At 37.4% G+C, this 26,528-nt stretch overlaps 2 protein-coding genes across 2 annotated transcripts in view; both read left to right on the top strand.

Annotated features, from left to right (window-relative positions):
- LOC143193666 (uncharacterized) overlaps positions 1-20,871 on the top strand; it is a 103,880-nt gene extending 83,009 nt beyond the window's left edge. Inside the window, exons 2-4 of the mRNA XM_076399988.1 lie at positions 15,394-16,619; positions 20,245-20,441; positions 20,814-20,871. Of these exons, the coding sequence (XP_076256103.1) occupies positions 16,044-16,619; positions 20,245-20,441; positions 20,814-20,871 (831 nt within the window). The 5' untranslated portion in view covers positions 15,394-16,043. The remainder of the gene's footprint in view (positions 1-15,393; positions 16,620-20,244; positions 20,442-20,813) is intronic.
- LOC143194373 (uncharacterized) lies at positions 19,480-24,048 on the top strand. Its single transcript, XM_076401095.1, has 2 exons — positions 19,480-21,979; positions 22,115-24,048. The coding sequence occupies exons 1-2, from the start codon at positions 21,505-21,507 to the stop codon at positions 22,522-22,524; spliced, it is 885 nt and encodes a 294-aa protein (XP_076257210.1). The 5' UTR covers positions 19,480-21,504; the 3' UTR covers positions 22,525-24,048.
- The last annotated feature ends 2,480 nt before the right edge of the window (positions 24,049-26,528 follow it).

Raw genomic sequence — 26,528 nt, forward strand, 5'->3', positions numbered from 1 at the left:
AATGCTCGGTTTGTCTCCAGGTTAAATATGAAAGGCATCCCTATCGAATTTCTTATCAAACCCCGTTGTTGTCAAATAAACCATTCCACACTACCCATCTTGACATTTATACCACGTAGAGGACTAAATTTTTAATTGTTCTAGACCAGTTCTCCAAGTATGCTTAAGCGTACAAAGTTAGGGACATGAAACCTAACGATTCTAAGGAAAATAGAGCATTACTTTTCCCACCATAACATACCGAATAACATAATCACAGATTCTAGGCTAGAATTTCACAATAGCCTATTTAAAGAATTCTGTGAATGTAGAAACATGGGAACCCACTTTGCTACGCTGGGACATTTTAATTCCAACTCAGATAGAGCCATTCTAGAGTGTTCATTCCGCCACTAAATACTCACCATTATTCATGACGTCATACTTTACAAGGAATATCAAAATCAAAGACGACTGGAATTACTTCTCTTTTTCGACACATTGTATAAAAAGACAAGGGAAACCCAGATCGAAAGAACCTCACGAAAAACTCCATCGAGACCGGATACATCACCTAAACTTAACACCCTAGAGCTATAAAGACCAAACCCATATACAGAAGACTACGAATCATCCAATCTTGTGAAAACCAGACAAAATGTCGAAATAAACAAGTAACAAAAACTCTAAAAACAAACGTTAGGCATTTTAGAAGACTAAGGAAAACCCATACTACAAACCTGCACCCAACCATGATCCCAACGAACATCCAATCTCACCACAGCCAAGTCCCTCCCACGTAACAGGACCTTGATAAAATAAAGACAGCACTGTTAAAATAAATAAAAGCGGGGCCAATATAGAACATATTAATTAAAAATTTCCAACATCAATTTCGCAAAATTCTAAAATGTATTACATTCCATAAAATATACTAATAAAATAAATTACAGGTTAAAATTCAATATATGTATTAATAATTAAAATTTTATAATTAACGCGCCAGAGACAAAACAGTTCATAATCACAACTAGACAAAAGGGTAATAAAGTGAGTAAAACATAGGTACAAGACAAGGAACCAGAAGAAGTCCAAGTACCACATCCCAGCCTCCCGCTCGATGAGGACATCAAACCAGAAATCAAAGGGGAAGAAATAATATTTCCAAACCATCAAGATCAATAGGAATTTCATCACAATGCTAATACTAAAAAACATTTAATATTAACATTCCAAACAAACTGGGAATTCCCTTTACGAAGAAAAAACAACTATAAAGGCCAACGAACCAACACATCGTCAATTCTTTTCACATTCTATGTAATTGCTTTCAATTCTATTATTTGTATAAAATCCCATATAAAATTCAATTTATTAAATTATATATGTTATATATATTATTATGTATTATTAAGATATTAAATCCGCAACAGATGAATAATTCAGAAATATTAAATGACACCATTTAGCAGATTTTATTGAAACAAGAGAAATAATATTAAAAAAGTAATCTACATGTTTATTTATATACCTGACATTTAATTTATCTAGATTTCTTACTTATTTAGAACATTATTGACAAAAATTGTGAATATAAGTTACTTACTAGTGGATTAACATGATAAAGCTTAACGAGCTAATAGTAATTTTGAATTATACATTTTTATTGTCTTATCTCATTCTTAACATCGAATTTAATAGGATTATTTTCCAACTAGCCAGTGGCCCAACAAGGTGTGCGACATCATGGGTGTATTTGGATTTATTTGTCATTAATGTTTTCTATTATTAAAGTTCATTGATATTAAAATGTCATAGTAATTTTCTGCGGTTGTAGCTATGATAGGGCTTCTCTTCTTAATTTAATCAAGTTATATTTTCGTATTATTTAATATAAATATTCCGTTGTATAAATATATGTCTAAGTGTTACTAAATTTTATTAATAGTGCAAATATTGCACTCACGTTTTCGTATTATCTGCTGTTTTAGAAACATAGAAAACGTCTATAGCTGCTAAGGTGGCAAAAAAGACTAGATAATCAATAGTACTTTCCTGAAGGAAAAAAAGAGTGAAGGAGGAAAGTAAATAATGTTAATTTATAGAACTAACCGCACATGTGATAGAATCTAACAACGGCGATGAAATTATATTCAGCTGTAAAATTAGTTTTAAAAGATAATTGATTTTAAATGAACGTGTAAATGATCATCAATTTGCAATGCAAACTTTAAGGTGCATTCTTTGTTAGATTCAAAGCAGATGTGCGTTTTGTTATCTTATTTTGCCAGATGACTTTTCAACTTGTCGCTGGATAGTATATTAATAATTCTGTTCAGTGTTAAGGAGAGAAAATAATGTTGTAAATAAAATGGAATTTATTAACGGTTTATATATTCAAACGAATAATATAACTAATACATAAAATAAAGAAAGTGATATTAAAAATGTATAAAATGGATACGTATGGTGACGAGACTCTTGAAATGAATTGAAATTACTTACTAAATCGTATGGCTGGATCTCAATTCTGTCCTCGGGCCAAACTGTTGATTATGTAAACGACTCATACGAAATCTACCATTCTTTTTGTGAGTTTGATTGTTTAAGATGAATCTGCCTTTTTATTACAATTGATTTGTTTCTTGATAGCTGACTATGCTAGTTCTGTTCTGAATTATTCATATTGAATCATTCTTAACTTAACTCATTCTTGATCTGTTATGCTTCTCACACTGTTCTGTTACTGATGCTCTTTGATGCTGATTCTCACTCCCATTCCCATTGTGAATGCATCGTGCGTTATTGCTACGTGTGCTGCTTGCTCGCTTTGTATTCTTGATGATGGCTGAGAAGAATCCTTTTCTGCATCCCGATTCTTTCTAATTTTCAGTGAGGGAAAGGCTCTTCCTTCTTTGACACGGTATATAAAAAGACAAGGGAAACCCAGACCGAAAGACCCTCAAGAAAAAATCCATCGAGACCGGATAAATCACCTAAGCTATACTATACCTACCGATCTTATGGAAACTAGATAAAAGGTCGAAACAAACAAAAACGAAACTTTAAGAACAAACGTCAGGCATTTGAAAAGACTAGCGAAAAACATTCCTACACCCGACCATAGTCTCAATGAACTTACCGCCAAGCTCCCCCCCTTTTCCGGGCTGAAACGACCTCATCCGTCGCTATAGTCATAACTTTTGCCCCCATACAACAGTACCCAGTTGTGTGTTAACTCAGGTTCGCGAATCAATAGAATCGCCGGGCCCTCGTGTCCAATAACGGCTGCCCGATCAGCGGGTGCCATATCCCCAAATTTAATGCAGTAGCAGTAGTCATCCACAGGGGTCATCTGTGAGGCTGTTTCGGTTTAGTATATTGGTAAGAGCAGAGGCAGTCCCACATAACCCGGTCCAACTTGTCACTCCAGGGCAAGTCTCCGCGACCAGGTATGCGTCCACCGCCTGGTTTTTTAGGCCAGAACAAAAAAAAAAGTCTCAATGAACATCCAGTCTCGCCACAACCAGGTCCCTCTAACGCAACAGGACCTTAATAAAATAAAGACAACACTGTTAAAATAAATAAAAACAGCGCCAATATAGAACATATAAATTAAAATTTCTAACATTAATTTCACAAAATTCTATAAAATATATTAACAATTTTACTTACAGATTTCAAAATTTAATTTATTAATAATTATAAATTTTATGCGCTAGAGACAAAATGGTTCATAATCGCAATTAAACAAAGGGGAAATAAAATGAATAAAACATAGGTGCGGCACAAGGAACCAGAAGAAGTCCAAGGACCACAACCCAGCATCCCGCTCGATGAGGATATCGAACTAGAAACCAAGGGGAAAGGAGTAATATTGTCAAACCATCAAGGACAATAGAAATTTCATCAGAATGCTAATATTAAAACACATTCAACATTAACATTCCAAGTTCGGACTCGACCTCATAGAGTCTGTATGTCATCTGTATATTTTTTGCGGTTAACTTCTTTAACGGTTTCAAATAAATCCCAGGTACGGGGTACCCAAAAACCCAAAGTGAAGTAAATACGTGCTCTTAAACAAAAGACGTCCCACGTTTTCCAAAAAGGGAAAAAAGTGAAAAAAATATTTAATTATAACAATACAGCATAATGTATTTGAATATATTACTGAAAGGAAACAAAGAATTAAGAACGAATTGCGAGCGTCTGAACCAACAACCGTTGCAATTAACTAAGGATATGGTTTCTATCAGTTTTCAACTGCAAGGTCACACGCAAGATACACCAAAAAGGCATACTAGTTATGCAGAAGACTACTACACTGATGAAGACGAACTAGCATTAGAGGTAGGGGAACAGTCTGACTGGACCGAAGTAAGAAACAAGAAGGATAAAAAGAGGAAGAAGTCAGAGATGACGGCTTCGCCAAACACAAAAAGTGCCATAAACATAAAAAAAGAAGCAGGAAGACAAAATCCCTCCGCTCCCTCCGATCAAGGTAAGCAATGTTGGGAATTCTAATTTATTTAGATCAGAAATAAAGGCGGTAGCCACTGACCGAGTGCAGTTTAAAGCTTTGTCTAACGATGATATTAACGTAACCTTTAGTAATGAAACGGGTTACAGGAATGTAAAAAAGCATCTCATTAAGATGAAGAAAAACCGCTCATTCAATAAACTTGAATGCCACATTTATCAGTTAAAAAGTGATAAGTGGTATAGAGCAGTCATTAGAGGATTACCGTCCACAACAAATCAAGACGACATTAAATCGGAATTACGGGCTTGCGGGCACGAAGTGGTGACCGTCACGCCTATAGCGAAAAATACAACTAATGTAAATGGTGAAAAACAAATTTAAACTTTTCCGTTGTTCGACGTAGACATGACACAAAACGAAAATAATAAAAATATATATGACATAAATTATTTAATAGAGTGTAGAATAAAAGTGGAACCTCCGAAGAAAAATAATAATATACCACAATGCATAAACAATCAAAATCTTGGAAACACTAAAAATGTTTGCAGTAGGGAACCAAGATGTGTGAAATGTGCCGGTAAACATCACACAACTCAGTACAGAAAACAACACTATAGTATAGCAACATGCGTGTTGTGCAATGAAAAAGGCCGCCCTGCCAATTATAAAGGATGTGCAGTATATCAAAAAAAAAGAACTCTAACCAAAGAAAATTCCAGCAAAACAACGCATAAGACAGATTGAAAAATCCAAAAACCCTGAAGCAAAGACCGATGAAAATAAAAAAAAACCCAAGAACCGCAAGCCCATCGGTCAAAAATATAAACACCACCAAAATATCAAATGATAAACAAATAAATACGAAACCATAGGAAGCTGCGGCCAACGAGCCAACTATCGTCGATATGATGAAATTGCTCAAAGAATTCCAACTGAACTGAAATGAGACAGAAATTCAGTCAGTTAGCAGACAGTGTGGAAAAATTGGAGAAATCCGGATGGGAGAAAACTATCCAAAACAAACTAAAGAAAAGCAAAAGTGAGTAATTCGTTTTTAAGAATTATAACATGGAACGCAAACGGATTAAATCAAAGAGTCCGGGAACTAGAATTATTTTTGAAAACAAATAACATAGATATAGCTCTCATATCGGAAACACATTTTTCTAAAAAAACTACATTATAATGCGGGGTTTTGATGCTTACTGTACACTACACCTCAGCGAAGTGGCTCGAAGCGGAACAGCTTTAATAACTAAACAAAATATAAAACAGTTCGAACAAGAAGAGATTAAAAATGAAGAAATACAAGCTACGATAATTAGTATGGAAAAAAACGGGGTTGAAATAAATATTGGCGCTATATATTGTCCACAAAGACGTAAAATAATTCAACAACAATATAACGATATCTTTTCAAAATTAGGCCCAAGGTTTATTATTGGGTGAGACTAATATTAAACATACAGCTTGGGGTTCACGAATAATAACACCTGGAAAAGGAAAGGAATCACTCAAAAGCCATTAACATTACAAATTGTAATTATCATTCAGGGCGCGAACCCACTTACTGGCCCACAGACAGTAATAAAGTGTCAGACCTGCTGGATTTCTACATTTCAAAAGGCATCTCATTAAATCAAATTAGTACAGAAAGCTTGTGCGATATAACATCTGATCACACTCCAGTATTGTTAACACTGGGCGCGACAATTCTAAGAAAAGCAAAAAAGCCTAATCATACCAACAAATATACTGACTGGGACAAAATCAGATCAATACTGCAAACACAAAGGCAGTCCCACATAACCTGGTCCAACTTGTCACTTCAGGGCAAGTATCTGCGACCAGGTATGCGTCATGCATTCCACCGCCTGGTTTTAGGCTAGAACAAAAAAGAAGTTAGACAAAAAGTAAAACACATTAGAACCAAAATAAAACAACTACCGACTGGTTAGTCGGAAAATACTCTCAACTTGATCTAAAATCAAAGAGGTTGATCTATGAGACAATTATAAAGCCAAGGCGGACGTATGGGGTTACACTAAAAATTCAAATCAACCAGTCATACAACGCTGTTAAAACAAGGTTCTTCAATTGATTATCAATGCCTATCGCTAGGTAACCAACGAGGAACTGCACGATGACCTGGAAATCAAGTGGATTTGCGAAGTTATCCAAGATTTCGCCTTGAAACACGAAAGAGGATTACTAAATAATACTGACGTGGAAGCAAACAACTGCTGGACAGCACGCAGAATGTCAAGAGATTGAAGCGAACCAAACCATACGAACTTATATAAAGTGTATACCTTTAGTGTAAACTCTAGCTATAAGTTTTCATCTCATTCGGCTTTAGGAAATTGCAAAGAGGACGAATATGAGGGCGATTTAGATAATTTACATTCTTTACTAGATGTATCACAAGGAGTTGAGAAATTGCAACTTGACTCTATACCTTTAATTTTAGATATTCCTATATAAACAAAGTTATACGTTTTACCCAAGTATATATGCCCAGATTATTTCGTATACGTTTGAAAAATAAATTAGTTGTAATTTTTGTTTACATTCAATGAGTAACTCAGTAGACTAGTTAAGACTAATTTTAAAGAGGTAAGGCAATATCTGCCCAGACTTAAGAAAATTCTTTTAGTATACTATCATTAGGTCTTTGAGCCTATTTCTTTTATTTTATCCCGCGTTATTGCCATATTGATAACATAATGAATTTCTGTCAAATATTTTTTTTTTAAATTGAGTGTTAAATATTTTAACTGTATACTCCATAATGATCTTCCAAACACTCCATACAATAAACTACCTTCAATGTAGAACACTGTCATTACGATTATTTGCGCATGTCTAATATATTATGATAATGTGGCGTACAAGGAAAAATATGTCTAGTTTAATAAGAACCACAACAGAACTTTTATTGAAACTTTTGAAACCACCAATAAGTACGACAGAATGCAATTTTTATATCACCGAAAAAGAACTGTTATCCATAGTTTGGGCTACTAAAAACTTCCATCCATACATTCTTACAAACTGCTGCTATGGCTCCAAAGTCTATGATAGTGCATTAGCAACTAAGGCTTCCAGAAATTAAGGCTCTCCCATCTTACTCTCTGGCACATGTTTCGAAATTAACACAAAGACCAGACATAAGGCCTGAAGCCCAGTACTTGTCACTTGACCGAGTGAGAAACACTTCTTTAAAACACAAGAAAAGATACCAATATTTGAAAATCCAAAACATATTTTAAAGCAGAAGATACGAAGATTGGAATAATACATGGACGAACATTAAATATTCTAGAAAATAAACGAGAAATTAAAGGAAACCTATCTAAACAACCTAAATGTTAGTCATTAGTGAATTCTATTGCAGTAGACTCCAAAAATAAACAAAAAAATAGCATTTATCTATAAACAGATATACAAAAATCATAAAAATTTATTGAGTAAAAAGGTTAAAGAAATAGAGGAACTTTATGACCTGATTAAAAAAGAAGTGCACAACATCTATTATTTAATCGGAAAAACACAGAAGAGAAAAAACCTTATAAACTTATGAAAATTGCTATTCGTAATGAGTAAATATATGAAGGAAAATCAAGAATTTGCTATCCCAAAATTAGGACGTGACCTTAATCATTTGGACTAGAACAGAGTAAAATCCAAGATAAAGCACTTGATTATATTCATCAATATTGAATTTTCTCGCGCATCCCATGTAACTGTCCCATAATTCCCGCCCGTCATCCTCATCCAGCCATACCCCCCATGTACTTTATGGCTTCCTGGAGTACTTTACGACCCCACCAAGATGTTTCCGGTTTGTCGTACCGGTGGGGCTTGAGTGCCCCTATTAGCCGGAGTGCTATGACGACGGTGGCATAGCCACTGGCAGGGTCTCCCTTGTCGTACACGGGTAGGGGCCAGACGAAGTCGAACATAACAATGGGCGGTTCGGGTTCAGAACCTGGAAGGGCAACCGAATTAGGGAGGGGTGCCCGAATAAACTCTCCATGGGTAAACCAGACCCATAGCCGTGGTAGGCAACTGGTCTAGGGAAGGGGACCCGAAAAAAACGCACAAATAACCAAAATGAGTATAAAACAAGTTGAAAAGTTTCTCCGGGTGGGTCCGCAGATGCGGAAATCTCACTCCAACGTAACACCTAGGGTAACGTCGGGCTAACCCGAGGAATACGGAGGGGGCACACTTGCGCATACAAGAGTGAGGGGGCAACACCATCACCAACGGTCGTATTCGGCTGGCTCACTTGAGGTGCTAAAGAAGAGAAAAATAATGGACACCTCCATCGACCTTGCGGAGGTAGTTAATATGACAAAATGCCCGATTGTGTTCTCCTTGATGGAGTGCATAGACTCAAACGTGGGTTACACGACGCAACTCGAAAAGTTTATACATGACAACGTGAATACAAAGAGAGAGATAGACCAGGCACTGAACGGCAGCGCACTGCCAGCTTGGATAAAGGAGCATAGATGAATATCGCCGAAGATACCCACCTACGACATAGAATGCCAGACCGACCCGGGCATGGGCCGTAAAGAGTCGGCGGCCCAGATTGAAGTAACGGGAGAATCATTGAAGAAATTGGTTGACCCGAGGGAGCTGAGGTCGTACGACGAAATGGTCGAAGTAAACGGGGAACAATGAACGGAAGAAGTGTATAAGTGCACCCGGGTCGCAATAGGCTGTCCACTGACTAGCGACGATATTACTACCAAGCTCGTACTGGTCGTACTTGCACCTTGACTTTTCAGAGCCATTCATATTGACCACTGGTGCTTTAAATCATACAGTAGGAGCGATACTATCACAAGGAAACATAGGAAATGATCTTCCAATCACCTATGCGAGCAGAACGCTGAATACAGCAGAGTGCAGTTACTCGACAATAGAGAAAGAACTTCTTGTTACTGTCTGGACGACAAAAAACTTTCGCTCGTACCTTTTTGGAAGAAGATTCATGATTAATACGGATCATAAACCTCTGCAATGGCTATTCTTGCTAAAACAGCCAAGCTCGAAGCTCGTACGTTGGAGATTAAAGTTAGAAGAATTTGACTATGATATACGGTATAGAAAAGGCAAACAAAATTCGAACGATTTTTAGAACGCCCTTTCTCGCTTACCAAGACATACACATCTGCCACAAACCCAGTAGAGAGATCAAGTCCACCTCTAACTCATGTAACCAGCATCATCGAAAGATCTGTTAAAGAACCGGATGACCAATACCTCTGGTTAGATCGAATAATTATATAGATAGAAATAGGATAGATCAAGAACATCACCTACAAATTGGTGATATTCAATACGCCACTTGAAGACGCGACGTCGTCCAGAGGATCATAAGGACATAAGAGAGCGATACCACACCACGAAAACGTCACACATCTCAGGCATGGCTGAGAATATAAAAAACATTAAACAGACTTACTATTAGCCTATGTCTGGAAAGAGACATGATTAACTATATCACCTGCGACACTTGCCAAAAGTCTAAGTATGAAAGACACCCCCATAAAATTATTCTTAAACCTACACCAATAGTTACCAAACACTGTGACTTCTCAAAAATATGTCACTGTTGTTGACAATTTCTCAAAGTTCGCTTCAGCCAACCCGATAAACGAAAACTCGATCGAAGTATGCCAAGCGCCAACAATACACTTTTCCCGTCATGAAATTCCTAGGAGAACAATCACCGATAACGGAAAAGCATTTGAAAATGTCATGCTGCAAAAGCTATGCAAATTTTATAGGATATAATTACATTTCACAACTCCATACAACCCTAATTCAAATTCATCGATAGAGACATTTAACTCGATATAGAAAGAGAGTTTAACAGCATTAATAGATACCTATGATTCAAAAACAATTCAAGAATTAATGTATGTTTACGTTAATCAACTACAATAGCATCCATTCCTCCACACAAATACACACCATTCCCGATAATTAAGGGTGATCTAAATTATCAATTGACTATTATAAATAAGCGCGGATCTGATAGTTTAAAATAAATACAAATATATTAAATATAAAATTATAAACAATTGTAAGATTGAGCATAGAACATATAACCCCGTTTTCCTCAGTCTAAAGAAGGGAGAAGTTATGTGCGCAGACAGTATACATCAATGCAACCTCAAATAGAGATTACATATTCTCCTGATGTGAACATCAATAGGAATTGCGGCAACTTGATGTAATTTTAAATAGATATTGTAAGGGTAAACAAAACCACATATAAAAGACCAGCGAGCCACACCATCATCAGTTTTGAATAGGCAGCTAAGTCATCAGTCCAATATTCCAATACCAATTTAACCACTCACAAATAATAGTTATTTAAGTGATTAGTTGTATTAGTATTTATTGTACCGATCCTAATTCTTGGATATTATATTGTTTATCTAATAAAGTTGTGTTGGGCCATCTTTGATAAACGATATAATTATAGTATGATATAAATACCAAAAAGAATCAGAGAATGTTTAAGTATTTACTAAGAGCTGACAAGTTAAACAAGTAAACTGATTAGAGTACAAAAATTAAATAAACTCTAGACCAAAATGGCAAGGGTATTATTAGTGTTCAAGAACAACATCAAGATTTATGGTTGAAAATGAGAGCAATAATAAGCAGGAAAAAACACTAAACGCCGTCAGAGTTAAATACTATTGGTTTACAGAGACCTCTAAGAGAAATTAAACAGTATACTTTGAATTGGAAACCTTATAAGTTACTTGACGCTATTAAGTTGGCTTTTAGTGCTACGAAGTAATTGATACGCAAAATCAAAAACCTAGCTGTTGTGTAACAGAAGTTTCTAAAGTTGGTGGTGTTGGTACCTCTTATACCAATATTTGCAGCTGTTTCAGCTATGGAATCATAGCCTGCAAAAAAACAATTACAAGAATCCAGTACACATAACTGAACTATGGAAGCAATAGCAATGCGTAAAGGACTCTACCTGAAACCATATAAATCAGGTTTGGGTGTATTTTATGGACAGCCCAACAACAACAACATCAAAAATACAGTTAGGTTTACCAAATCGGTTTACCACTATCGAATTTAGATTTAATTAATGATGCAAAACGAATGAAAATATCCAATTTCTGAGGAGTTTATATGCGGGAGCCCTGTCGAAAACTATGAACGAGGAATAGTTTGAACACTAACAATGGACTGCACATAAGAAAACCGGAAAGTGGTGTATTCCGACAGTTTGGGAATTTAAGATCTTCCTTAGAAGTGATGCAATATTTTGAATACGGCCGACCAGTTGATATTACTTTTAATTATAACGCTTATCAGACTTAATACTTACAAATGTGGCCACTTAAGTTTCAATTCTTAAATAAATGATGTAACGAGAGTTTCTTTTCTAGTACCCACCAGAAGAAAGAAAAATGAGTTCTTATATTCTTACGTTGGCGGGTCGTGAATCCGTTTTAACGCTACAATTGTATGCTCCAATATTATTGAAATAAACAGAACATTACAAAATAGGTTTCATTAATTTTATGTCATACAATAACATTCCGAATGTAGATTTTATTCAAATTAAAGCCAATAAAATACGCTTCAATGTGAATTTTGATAGAAAAGAATTGGCTATTTTGTACGAGATGTATGCCAGACTTCAACAAACTAATAAGTTTAATAATAATTACAAGTCGGTTGAACAACCGTATCTCTCTTTGGAAAAAAATCTTTAACCTCTAGTTGTGGTGGATCGTTGCTACCAAGTAAATACCTTAAAAAGTGGTACGTACGGTGGACATTCGATTGGAGCTTGAAACAAATAAAAATATTCCTGCAGATACGTGTGCTTATTTGTTAATTTTACATGATAAAAATGTAAAATAATTCCCTTAATCCCTTAACAAATATAGTAAAAACATAAGTCTAAATATACTCTTTTCATTAACAACACTATACCCACCACCCCATCAAAAAAAACTATGTGCTCCCATTTGTTGTAAAATTAGTGCAAAACAATGACTTTATACAATACAATTATTATAATTGTATATTGTAAAAAAAAACAGTTCTTTAACAGTATTTTATTTTCTACTTTATTTAGAACAATTTTTTTATAATAGAAAAGAAATAAAGTAAATTCAAAATATAATACACATAATGTACGTAATTTTCGTAACATATATTTTAAAGATCACATAGATTTTTTTAAAAAATTCTAGTCCCGTTTTAATACAAACGAAAAAAGAGCTGAAAGATGAGCTGTTTATTAAAAGTCAATGTAACGCTTTCAGGTCTCTTTATAAGACCACAAAATTTGGATACATCCATTAAACATTTTTCCCAACAAAGTTACAATTTAGAGGTGTAAGAATAACAGACCTTTGGGATCTATCTATCTCTGCGTTAGATTTAGGTGAGATCCATACCAGTTACAGAAAGCAAGAACGCCCTAGACTCCTGCATCGGACTTAGGTAAGACCTGTCCCTGTTGCAGTTAACCCGGACATATTGGCATAGCTAGTGTCCACGACGGATAGCAGACCAGTCAAGAAGTATATCTACTTGCAGAGGACTTTGCTACCTGACAGTAGGAGCAATCTAGAGGAGAACTTCATCCTGAATCAATTAAATCCTTATTAGTGTAATCCTGCTAAATTAATATTTAAAAAAACAAAGAAGAATTAGAATGACTTTGAGGATAAATAATTATAACAAATGAAATATTAAAACAATTTTTATTTTAATAATGTGTATTATACTCATTTAGTTATATAAAATGATTCAAAAATATTAATAGACATAGACTTAGACCATCCGTAGCTAAACAACTCTTTCCAGAATTAATTCAAACACATGTTACTACCCTACAAACCTGAACAGGAAGTCAAAAAATCACCCCCAGAGATACAATCCCTTTATTCTTAACTTTTGGAATTACCACACCCATATATTTTACATAATCCAATGACCTAATGAAATCAGCAGCTCTAAAAAATTCTATAGTTTCAATCATTGGAAAAGATCAGCAGACGCCAGTTAAAAGTCTGCACAGTTTGCGCCCAGAGATCTCCCAACCAGAGTGAAATTGAAATAAATGGGGAATCAATTCCACGTATCATATTACTTACATTTGAACATCAAAAGTGATGGCATACAAAGAATTGGAAAATGGAACCACATATTACAATTTTACAGCTTGGGACACCCTTGCACTAGGATGTGCCCAAAGTTACCAATTTTTTCTGAACTATTTGTTGGTTTGTTAAGATGAAGGCTAAGAATTATATCCAGATATTTAGTCGTACGATTGGCTCACTTATGTGTAATATAGCAAGTTGAGGTAAGTTTATTCATATTAATAATCATTCAAATATATATAAATATATCCTATCCGAATATCAGAAACATTTGGCGAATACTTTCTTCTTATACTTTTTAAACACCACAACGATTATATACCGGTAGGTACGCGACAAATAGATGAAGACTTCTCTGCGCTCCCCGGGACCTGATGGTATAAGAACTATATACACAAAAGAATTAAGTATCGACCAACCAATGTATTTATTAAATATCTTCAATACAATCTGGAATAAAGATGAGCTACCATTCCTGTGGAAGCAGTCCATTTAGGTCCCGATTCATAAACCCAACAAGCCGAGACACTCCCCGGGCGATTTGTAAATAATAACCATAGGCCCCGTTTGACAATGATCAACACTTTGTGATATTAAGTACAAGCACATAGTTTGAAAGGATTAGTGCTGTTAAGATATTTAAACATTTTCTTTCACATGTGGATGAACTATCCTCTATGAACAAATTAACAGACGGCTCGGTCCTCATAACCACAAATAACGACGAACAATCAACTAAACTAAAAACCCTATTATCCCTCTGCGACCATCCAGTCTTCTGATAAGGAAATCATAGAAAACTTCAAACCGTTTGGAGTTGACGACAAGACACGAGGCAAGAACCAGACAAGAGATGGCATAATCACAAATACAAACAATATTATACTGAATTTCCCCCCAGGGGGCTATGGCTACCGGGTGTTGCCAAGATCGACGCGTCGCGGCCATAGTACGGAAGTTATGTAGGTAAAAACGACCTATCTTTGTTTATATTAGTTTCATCTGTGTTTATACGATGTCAGGTATATAAGCCCCGCCTCGTATATAATATATATACTTAATATTTGAACTTCGCGTAGTTAAGTTGTATTTGTAGTAACTTAGTAAAAGTAATTGTTAAATAAATTGTTTTTAAAAACAACGCGTATCAACCAAGTTATTTAACTGGCGCAATCGGTAGGATACTTTGAAGACCAGCAGAAAGTTTGGAACGTATAAGGCGCAAATTCCTGAAGTAAGCTGCCTGGCCGTTGGTGTCAACCATTTGTCAAAGAAAATCCACCTCCCAGAACAACAATTAGAATCTAGCAGGAAGCTCACCGTTGCGCAATATGAACGTTTTGTTCATTATAATTTATGAACACTACTGACAACGAATATCTAGAATCAACTATAGAAACCTTGTCGAATCTTATAAGTAACATTAGCACTACAAATATAACTACCCTTGCAGCGGCAAAAGAAAATGCTAACTCATCATTATTTTACTCTAAATGCAACCGCAGAATGCTTAGCTTTCAGTTTGGCTTATTCCTCGTATTGTAACGTAACAGTTTGTTGTTAAGTGTAAAGCTCTTCACCTATTATTTTTGAAAAATTTTTTTCAGACACACCGAAGTTCAAACTTAATTGGCGCAGTCGGAGGATACTTCCGAATTATCATATAATTCTTAGTGAATTGCGATTACCGTTTGTATCTAGAATTAAGAAGATCGAACCACCACTCAACGCTGTTGCTTCAAATAGTTGGAACGCCAACTCTTGCTTTGGAGTTGGACAAAGAATCTCAACCAGGAGCAATTAGTATAAAGAACTCGGACAACTTGGCATAGCTAGTGTAACAAGCCGTATAGCAGACCAGTCGAGAAGTGAACTCTCCTCGCAGACAACTTCTATTACGATATCTGGAGTGATCCAGAGACAAATACCTTACTCTAAGTCGCTTATTCGTCTAATCCTGATTAGTTAGGGTACAAAGAAGAATATTATTTTATTGAACTTTATAATCGAAACTTTGATATTTATATAATATTTTACGCTCCAATCTAGAAAGATACCTTTCTTTAAAAAAACCCAGTATTTTATTACGGTTATTTAATTGAGTGTTAAAAACGCGTAACAGATGCGGCTATCCGTCTCTCAGCAGACCCAAAAGTGTAGTGAATACGTGTTTACGTGACCAGACAAAAAGACTGCATCTCATTCTTATTAGTGTTTTGAAATTATTTCTCCTTATTTTACAACAGTCCTTTTGAAATTCGTTTATAGTTTTTTTGGTCAAAAACTAGTGCAAAAAATAATGAAAGTGAAAAATGAAGTGCATGAAATAAACAATGTATTTATTTTATTTTTTTGTCCTCTGGAAGTAAATTAAATAAAATATTAAAAATCTGAAAATGGCAAACCACGGCGATTCAACCAAATCACCTGCACACTTTGATATAAGATTAGAACAACCAGCAATAGCGCAAACTCCACCATCAGAATGGACTACAGTCATTAACAAAAAACGATTGAGAAGTCCAGAAGAAGAAATCGCGAGGAAACAAACAAGTATCAGTGACTATTGGTTACAAAAACCGATAGAAACAAAAAACAGCTTTAGCAACCTGTCGGAAGAAATTGTAATAGATTTGGAAGAGAATGTACAACCTAGTCCTGAAAAAGTTGTTCCCAGACCACCACCAATAACAGTCTATGAGGTAGGAGTAATAAAACACATCCATGACCTATTGAAAACCATTACTAAGAAGTACACAATTAAAACAGTGAGCTATGAAACAATTAAAATCCAATTGTTTGAAGCGGATCACTTTAAAGTTCTTGTAAAAGAATTAGATGAAAGAAACACCCAATACCATACATTCAGGCCAAAATCCGAGAGAAAATTTAAATTCGTGTTAAAAGGATTACATCACGGGACGGATTTTAACACCATCAAGGTAGCACTAGCTGAAGAAGGCCACGAGGTCGTAAATGGACAATATACGACATCGTATGACAAAAAACCTCTGCCTATGTTTTATATAGATATAAAACCTAATAGAGATAATAAAGCGGTGTATGAAATAACCGAATTGGAAAATAATATTATTAAATGCGAACCACCACATATAAAAAGAATTATACCACAATGCACAAGGTGTCATGCGCACGGGCACACAAAGACTTACTGTCGCAAATCATATAGATGTGTAAAATGTGCAGGAGAACATAAAACAGGAGATTGCACTCGTAAAGTTCGCGATGAAAAAGTGAAATGTGCTAACTGTAACGGAAATCATCCAGCGAACTACAAGGGTTGCTCAGTTCACAAGCAACTACAACAGAAACTCTATCCTGCCTTAAGGGAAAAAAGGCATCAAAAAACAACAACAAAAACAATCCGCACCTACCAGCCTACCCACCAAACCAGACATAACTTATGCCCAAATGGTTGAAAATGGTTCAGCACAAAATCGAGAGACGACATCTCAACCCAGTGAAACTAGCAACATCTCTAGATTAGAAAATATGATGGCCAAACTAATGGATCAAATGAGTACGATGCTTGGTCTACTCACAACTGGCGTCAGCAAACTGGCCTAATGCCTGAAACCAACAGCTACAAAATCGCCGTCTGGAATGCCAATGGGCTCCAACAACACGCCAGGGAACTAAAAATGTTTGGAGCTGAACAAAATATTGACGTTATGATGGTTTCCGAACACACACTTTACCGACAAAGATTATTTGAAAATTCCTAAATATAAACTTTATCATACAAATCACCCTGATGATAAAGCACATGAAGGTGCAGCTATAATAATTCGAGATCATATAAAGCATTTCGAAAAAGAAAAATTCCGCAAAGACTACCTGCAAGCCACCAGTATAACCATAGAGGAAGCCCATGGACCATTAACAATTTCTGCGATTTATTAACCACCCAAACATAACAAGGCAGAACAATTTCAAGAATTCTACAGTACGCTAGGTAATAGATTTATAGCAGGAGGAGATTATAATGCAAAACCTTTAATGTGGGGTTCAAGAATAATAACCTCAAAAGGCAGAGAACTGCTAAAAGCCATAAGGACAGATAACTTACAACATATCTCTACTGGTGAACCAACATATTGGCCTTCAGACAGAAATGAAAAACCAGATAAAATAGATTTCTGTATTACAAAAAATATTGATCCAAAAAAGTGTCAGGCAGAATCATGTTTCGACCTGTCTTCTGATCATTCACCAATAATATTAACAATTTCTTCAAAAATTACCATCAACGATAAACCCCCTTCTCTGTGCAATTATAGAACTAACTAGCCCTTATTTAGAGAAAACTTAGACCAAAATATCTCTCTAAACCTACCGTTACAAACTGAAATGGATATAGAAATAGCAGCAATAAATCTTACAAAAAATATACAGGAGGCACCATATTCCGCGACTCCTAACAGTGAAACATTTCCAAGAAAAAATACACATATATCATGTACAATACCGAAACACATAGCAGAAAAAAGAAAGTTACGACGAAATTGGCAACAGCAAAGGACTGAAGATAATAAAAGAAAATTTAATTGGGCAATAAAAGAGCTAAAAGAGCTAATCCAAATTGAACAAAACCAAGGCATTCAAGAATACCTAGAAAACTTGACATCAACTAAGGCTACAGACTATTCGTTGTGGAAAGCAACAAAAAAGCTTAGGAGATCCCAGCAGCATAACCCACCTATTAAAACAAATGAAAATAATTGGGCGAGAAGCAATAAAGAGAAGGCCGACATTTTCTCAAAACACTTAAAAAATATTTTTAAACCTTTCCAGTCTCAGCTACATAAAGATGAGGAAAATAAAATTACTAGCTTTCTAGATTCGCCATTTCAAATGGATTTACCGCACGAGAAATTAACGGTCAAAAGAGTTAAACATACAATAATCAGACAGATTAATATTAAAAAAGCTCCTGGTTATGACTTAATTACTGGTAAAACTTTAAAAGAACTATCAGAAAAGGGTATAAAACTATTAACATTTATATTTAATGCTATGCTACGAATTAATTACTTCCCTAGTATCTGGAAAGTAGCTAAAAATATTAATGAATCTTAAACCAGGAAAAATACCAGAAGATGTGACCTCCTACCGACTTATAAGTTTATTACCGATAATCTCGAAAGTTTTCGAGAAATTATACATAAAAAAGCTAACCTATATGATAAAAAAAAGAAAAATTATTAAAGAACATCAGTTTGGCTTCGCAATAAGCATGGGACTATAGAACAAGTGCATAGACCTGTAAACAAAATAAACGCTGACCTAAATGCCAAAAGATATTGTTCGGCTGCTTTTCTGGACATATCTCAGGCTTTTGACAAAGTATGGCATACGGACTTGCAGGTTAAACTAAAGAAACTTCTCCCTCATCCGGACTATCAGTTACTAAAATCGTATCTCACTGACAGACATTTTATCGTAAATCAAGGCGATGAATATACCGAATTAAATCCCATATATTCAGGAGTTCCGCAAGGTAGTGTACTGGGTCCAGTACTGTATCTTCTGTATACGGCTGATCTGCCCACCACAAAAATAACTACTGTGGCAACATATGCAGACGATACAGTAATCTTAGCATCCCATAAAGATTCAGTCACAGCATCAATAAACCTACAAACTCACCTAGAGCAAACACAATTATGGTTGAAGACATGGCGCATTAAAGCCAATGAAACAAAATCCACGCATATAACGTTTATCCTGCGTAGAAGAACATGTCCACCAGTGAATATCAATCATCGTCAACTCCCCCAAGCAGAGCATGTTAAATATCTTAGTATGCACTTAGATCGACGCCTAACCTGGAAGAAGCACATACTCTCTAAACGGAAACAACTGGGACTAAATAAAATTATATCAAATGTATTGGCTCATCGGGCGCAAATCCAAGTTATCATTAGATAACAAGGTATTGCTGTATGAGTCTATACTCAAGCCCATTTGGATATATGGAATCCAACTATGGGGTACCGCTAGCAAATCTAATATATCCATCATTCAACGGTTCCAAAATAAGGTGTTGCGTGCCATTGTTGATGCTCCGTACTATATTTCAAATACAGTGATACAACGCGATATTCCTCTAGAACCTATAACGAGTGTAATTCATCGTGTTTGTGAAGTACTTCAAAAAAGTGTCAGTGCATCCCAATGTACTCGCTAATCAGCTAAATATGCGACGTGATAGGGAAGTGCGTAGACTAAAACGTTATAATATAGACATAAGAAATACTTAATGCCAATAGGGCAGATTGTGGACTCACGAAGAGTAATAAAAAAAAAATATATATATATATATATATATATATATATATATATATATATATATATATATATATCGAAAGCCTATAAACACGCAAGAGCTATTGCCAGAAGAACGGTTAAAGAAGCTAAACGGATGCCAGACGGAAAACAATATGAAAGTCAAGAGTTCAGCTATACAGTAACCTCACATTTGGTGACCTTCTCAAAGTGGAATAAGTATGCTGCAATATATCATGTATTAATAATAATTATAATTTTGTCTTGTTTTCAGAAAATATTCTTCAGAACGAGGCTGAACAAACAGGTGCTGTTATAGCCTTGTTGGATAATTTATCCGATAGTTGCAATTCCAGCAGCAAAACAGCGTCTGAATTCAAGCCCCTCCTTGAAGCCTTATCCTTAAGCTCACAACACGTGGAATTTTGGAGTAGAGCTATCATATGTTTAAACAGTGCCAAATTTTATTGCCCTGTTAAGAAAGAGTTTGTTACGGTGCCATCAATCAAAAACTTAATTGCTACTTTAAGGGGATTTATTTCCTTAAAGAAATCAATTTTGTCCAAATTTAAAAATAATGACATTTATTTAAGAAATCTTAGCCAAAATTCCTTAGAGAATTTTTGGACCTATTAGAGATCATGGAGTTAGAAACATATATCCTTCAACGAGTATGTTTGAGAAATCTTTTAAAGCGCTAATCATCACTTAATTTTCTTCACATCATTCTCCCAGAGTATATTGTGAAGAAGATGAACATGTTAGCGCTTTAGATAACTTATATTCTTTTTTAACCGGAGATGTAGTATCACCAGAGGTTGTAGAATCACCAGTTGAGTCTATATTTTCAGTTCCAGCTCTGAGGAAAACAAGAGTGGAACCAGAGTGGAGTCCAACAAAGATTGGACTAGGTGAAACATTGCCCCACCACTTACCAATGTAGTTGGACTCCCCTGATTTTTGTTTATAATCTTAATTAGGTTGTTTTGTACATTTAAATTGAGGTGGAGTGTTAAATATATGACTTGTGTCGATACAAGGGTCAGTGTAGAAAAGAGGAAGAAGAGTGAGCAGAGGGCGCGTAACTTGTATCGAGTCGGTTTAAAATACCAGGGTTCCAAATAAAGTCTCTCCTTTAGTCCAAGGCCATAAGTGGTGTATTAATTCCGTCCCGTCCCGAATCATAAGTGAAACGTAACATATTATTCGACCAAAAAATATATTTAATCAATGTATTCGAGAAAACCATTTGTTGATTATATAAACAATTAGGTGGCGGCACCCACACGTGCCGACCTCGTGTATATATGGTTGCATACGTAGATGTTAGTTTAGTTGTCTAAGAATATAAAATGTATAAGCACCACGGCGCATGCTCGTGTCAAAGCCGCTCGGGAGGGGTAGAGATCCTACCATCTTGGGCATTCTGTGTTGTGGCTTTGACCGAGTCGGTTGTAAAAAGTAAATACAGAGCGACTCAGTTAAACCCAGTGTTTGAATTATCCTATCACCTTCACAGGTGAACAGGATTGTGAACAACACGCCGCCATGGATTCTAAGAACACCGCGACGAAACGCCCGGCCAGCCAAGAAGACCCCAGGGAAGACAGAAGAAGACGGGAGCGTAACCGAGGCAGCAGACCTACCACGAGGTCGAGGACACCTAGTGATCTTTCGCCGCTTAGAAAAAGAACCAGGGAAGATCAGCGGGAAGGTGGGAGACTAAGACTGAGGTATGAGGTAACAGGGCGTCGCCAGCACGAACGAACGGAGGAGAGACGCCGGCGAGCGGGCCAGCAGCCCACGAAGGAAGAAGAATTACGTCGTCATAAAGTCACCCAACAAACCGAGGGACGCCAACCGGTGGACCAAGATGGCGGCAAACACGCGGGAGGCCAACCGACGGACACGTTTGACGGAAAAGAAGAGGGACACCAACCAGTCTGCCAAAAATGGGGACGCCAGCTAGTGACCCCGATTGAGGAGGAAAATCCGTCTCAGCTTGGGGACTACCCATCAGCAGGTACGCCGACAATCGAAGAACGCCACGTGGTGCAGTCGCCTCAATCCTCGGCGTGTCAGTATGCAGGGACGTCATCGATCGAGAGACGCCAAGCGATGCGACCAACGGAACCAAGGACAAGCCAGTCCGTCCCAGGTACGCCGACAATCGAAGAACGAAATCCTGTGCAATCGCCCCAACCCACAGAGTATCAGGCAACGGATACGCCAAAGATCGAGAGACGCCAGGCGATGCAGCAACTACTGTATTACTTAGGAGACGCCGGGCTACGTATTCCCCACAGCCCGATGAAGCGTCCATTCGGATGCACACCGCAGTCCGAAGCAATACAACGGACCAGCCTGCCCCAGCAGCAGGCGTACCATGAGCCTCCAGAGCCCCTACAGAACACCCCTCCCTGGGATACGGTACAAGAAGGACCCTCAAACTGGTCGCAGGAAGCAGAACATTGGGAAGAGCCACAGCCAGCTGCCTATTGGGGGAACAGCACACCGGCCACCCCAGGGTATATCAGCCGGAGGCCTACGGTGAGTACCCAACATTAAATTACCACCAGGAGGAACATCACCCCGAAGACCACTATGAGGACTATCCCCACCCAAGCTGCCAATAGGGGGAGCAATACCAGGCCGAACCTTATGAAGATTGGCCACAACAGAGTCATCGAGGAGAACTGTATTATCCAGGCCACCAATCATCCACCAACTAGTTGCTAGTCTAGGGAGCCCTACCAGTTGGCCGTTCAAAGGGGGGACCCACCATTCGACCACTTTCGAGGGGGGGCCAACAGACACCATCAAGGGGGGCGTCACCGCTCTAATCCACAATCAAGCTGCCGTCAAAAAGGGCATCACCCGCCTAGTCCACAACCGAGCCATCACCAAGAGGATCACCCACAACCGGAGCCACAGGGGGAGCGTTTCCAACAGGGTCCGCAGATGGGCCATCAGCACAATACTATCGAGGCGGAGCAGCTGTCATTGGTAATACGGAACTCCTCGCTAGTAAAACCCCAGCACGGAACGATCTGGTCCCAATCTTCGATCCGGAGCGGAGCGATACCACGGCTACAAATTGGCTCTACAAAATAGATCAGTTAGGGTCTATACATGGTTGGCCAAAAACAAGTAGATCATATATCATGCAGTCCAAGTTCGACGGTCTAGCCAAGGTGTGGTACAACTCCCTAGATGAGTACGAGAAAAACTAGGAAGGGTGGAAACTCGCACTGAGTGAAGCTTTTCCCAGCCATGAACGTTTCATGGATAACATGTGGAAACTGCTGACGAGGAAGAAGCTGCCGGATGAAACCATGGATTACTATTTTTAGATGAAGAACATCCTCACGAAGAAATGCGAATTGAGTAAGCGAAATGCAGTTATCTGTATAATAGACGGATTGCCCAAGTCACTCCACGGGCCAGCTAAAGCCGGCAACTACCAATCCCCGAAAGCATTATTCCAGGGCTTCCCCAGCTAGATGGATGACTCAGGATCGAGGTCGCAACCAATTACAGCGAGTCCATCGACGGGTCGGCAGATTCGTTGCTACATATGCAACAAAACAGGTCACATGGCTCGAATGTGTAGGGGTATACCACACTCGCTAGACAACGGTAGCCAATCAGAGCCAAAGAACCACCCAGACGGACCGAACAGAACCACCCTTCATTCCCCACAATCGGTCGCGCAAGCAGGAAGTGCACAATTAGCAATCGAGAAGGTCACAGTCGAGAAGGATGTTGGTTTACGAAGCAAGCTGCAGTAAAAACCCTTCACAGGGAAGTAAATGATAATAGTAAATATGTCGTTTCAGTCCAAATACAGGGCACGGCATTTCGAGGATATCTAGATACGGGCAGTCAAATCAACGTGGCTAATATGCGGGTGGCAAAGAGTCTAAATCTACAACTTGAGACTCCAGACACGTACATTAAAGGATTTGGCAACCAAATTACATACACCAAAAGACAGGCGTGCCTGGTAATACAGACTAATGGGGTTTCAGTGGATTCCACATTGCACTTCGTAAAGACAGAGATGGGTAATGTAGATATTATTATAGATCAACCGATAATCAATTCTGGCGACATAGACATGGGAATTAGTGGAGGAGAAGTGACCTTACTCAAAGCGACGTGAAGATCGACCTGAAGAAGTGCAACAAGGTGGAAACGGAAAATGACGAACAGCAAAAAAGCACAAGGTACGAACAGTGCAGCCGGTCGAAATCGCCCCAAACACGACGGCCGTCGTCCGAGTCCAAGCGCATGCACCAAATTTAGTAATTCCGCCAAAGATAACCAAAAACTAGGTCACCTCCACATTGGTCTCAAATATTGGCCGCAGACCCAATATTTCACATGAACATCACGAATATGAGCAACACGACATTGAAAATTGGTGGAAAGCAAACGGTAGCCAGGGGGTATGAGATAAAGGAGAGGCAAATTGATGAGTTCAGAAACTATGAGCTCCAGACTATAGACGCAAACGAAATATATATGGGAGAAATTCCAAGAAAAGGTAGGCAACGGCTCTACGACATACTCCAAGAATATTACTCATGTTTTGCCACAAGTTCAGTTCCAACCTTCGTAGGGTGAAGACGTATTTTCAATACGGTCCAAGCTATAAAAAGATACCTTTCTTTAAAAAAAACCCAGTATTTTATTACGGTTATTTAATTGAGTGTTAAAAACGCATAACAGACGCGGCTATCCGTCTCTCAGTGGACCTAAAGTGTAGTGAATACGTGTTTACGTGACTAGACAAAAGGACTGCATCTCATTTTTATTAGTGTTTAAAATTATTTCATCTTATTTTACAACAGTCCTTTTGAAATTCATTTATAGTATTTATAGTAAAAAACTAGTGCTAAAATAACGTAAGTGGAAAATGAAGTGCGTGAAATAAACAATGTATTTATTTTATTTTTTTTATCCTCTGGAAGTAAATTAAATAAAATATTAAAAATTAAAAAATGGCAAACCATAGTGATTCAACCAAATCACCTGCACACTTTGATATAAGATTAGAACAAACAGCAATAACGCAAACTCCACCATCAGAATGGACTACAGTCATTAACAAAAAGCGATTGAGAAGTCCAGAAGAAGAAATCGCGAGGAAACAAACAAGAATCAGTGACTATTGGTTGCAGAAACCGATAGAGACAAAAAACAGTTTTAGCAACCTGTCGGAAGAAATTGAAGAGAACATACAACCAAGCCCTGAAAAAGTTGTTCCCAAACCACCACCAATAACAGTCTATAAGGTAGGAATAATAAAAAACATCCATGACTTATTGAAAACCATTACTACGAACTACACAATTAAAACAGTGAGCTATGAAACAATTAAAATCCAATTGTTCGAAGCGGATCACTTTAAAGTTCTTATAAAAGAATTAGATGAAAGAAACACCCAATACCATACATTCAGGCCAAAATCCGAGAGAACATTTAAATTCGTATTAAAAGGATTACATCACGGGACGGACTTTAACACCATCAAGGTAGCACTAGCAGAAAAAGGCCACGAGGTCGTAAATATTCACAATATACGACATCACACGACAAAAAAACCTCTGCCTATGTTTTATATAGACATAAAACCTAATGGAAATAATAAGGCGGTGTATGAAATCACCAAATTGGAAAATAATATTATTAAATGCGAACCACCACATATAAAGAGAATTATACCACAATGCACAAGGTGTCAAGCGCACGGGCACACAAAGACTTACTGTCGCAAATCATATAGATGCGTAAAATGTGCAGGAGAACATAAGACAGGAGATTGTACTCGTAAAGTTCGCGATGAAAAAGTGAAATGTGTTAACTGTAATGGAAATCATCCAGCGAACTACAAGGGTTGCGCAGTTCACAAGCAACTACAGCAGAAACTCTATCCTGCCTTAAGGGAAAAAAGGCATCAACAAAAACAATCCACTACTACCAATCTACCACTACCCACCAGAACAAGTCAACCAGACATAACTTATGCCCAAATAGTTGAAAATGGTTCAGCACAAAAACGAGAGACAATATCTCAACCTACTGAAACTAGCAACATCTCAAGATTAGAAAATATGATGGCCAAACTAATGGATCAAATGAGTACGATGCTTGGTCTACTCACAACCGTCGTAAGCAAACTTGCCTAATGCCTGAAACCAATAGCTACAAAATCGCCGTCTGGAATGCCAATGGGCTACAACAACACGCCAGGGAACTAAAAATGTTCGTAAATGAACAAAATATTGACGTTATGATGGTTTCCGAAACACACTTTACGGACAAGAATTATCTGAAAGTTCCTAAATATAAGCTTTATCATACAAATCACCCTGATGATAAAGCACATGGAGGTACAGCCATAATAATTCGAGATGATATAAAGCATTTCGAAAAAGAAAAATTCCGCAAAGACTACCTGCAAGCCACCAGTATAACCATAGAGGAAGCCCATGGACCATTAACAATTTCTGCGATTTATTGCCCACCCAAACATAACAACAAGGCAGAACAATTTCAAGAATTCT

The sequence above is a fragment of the Rhynchophorus ferrugineus genome, unplaced genomic scaffold (assembly GCF_030347505.1).
Source record: "Rhynchophorus ferrugineus isolate W39M unplaced genomic scaffold, kcgeb_rfMv2 rfM3, whole genome shotgun sequence".
In the NCBI taxonomy this organism is placed as follows: Eukaryota; Metazoa; Arthropoda; class Insecta; order Coleoptera; family Curculionidae; genus Rhynchophorus; species Rhynchophorus ferrugineus.

Coding starts and splice junctions, on each gene's coding strand:
- LOC143194373 (XM_076401095.1), top strand. CDS start 21,505: ATGGATTCTAAGAACACCGCGACGAAACGCCCGGCCAGCCAAGAAGAC. Junction 21,980..22,114: donor TGGGGACTACCCATCAGCAG/GTACGCCGACAA, acceptor AGTCCGTCCCAG/GTACGCCGACAATCGAAGAA.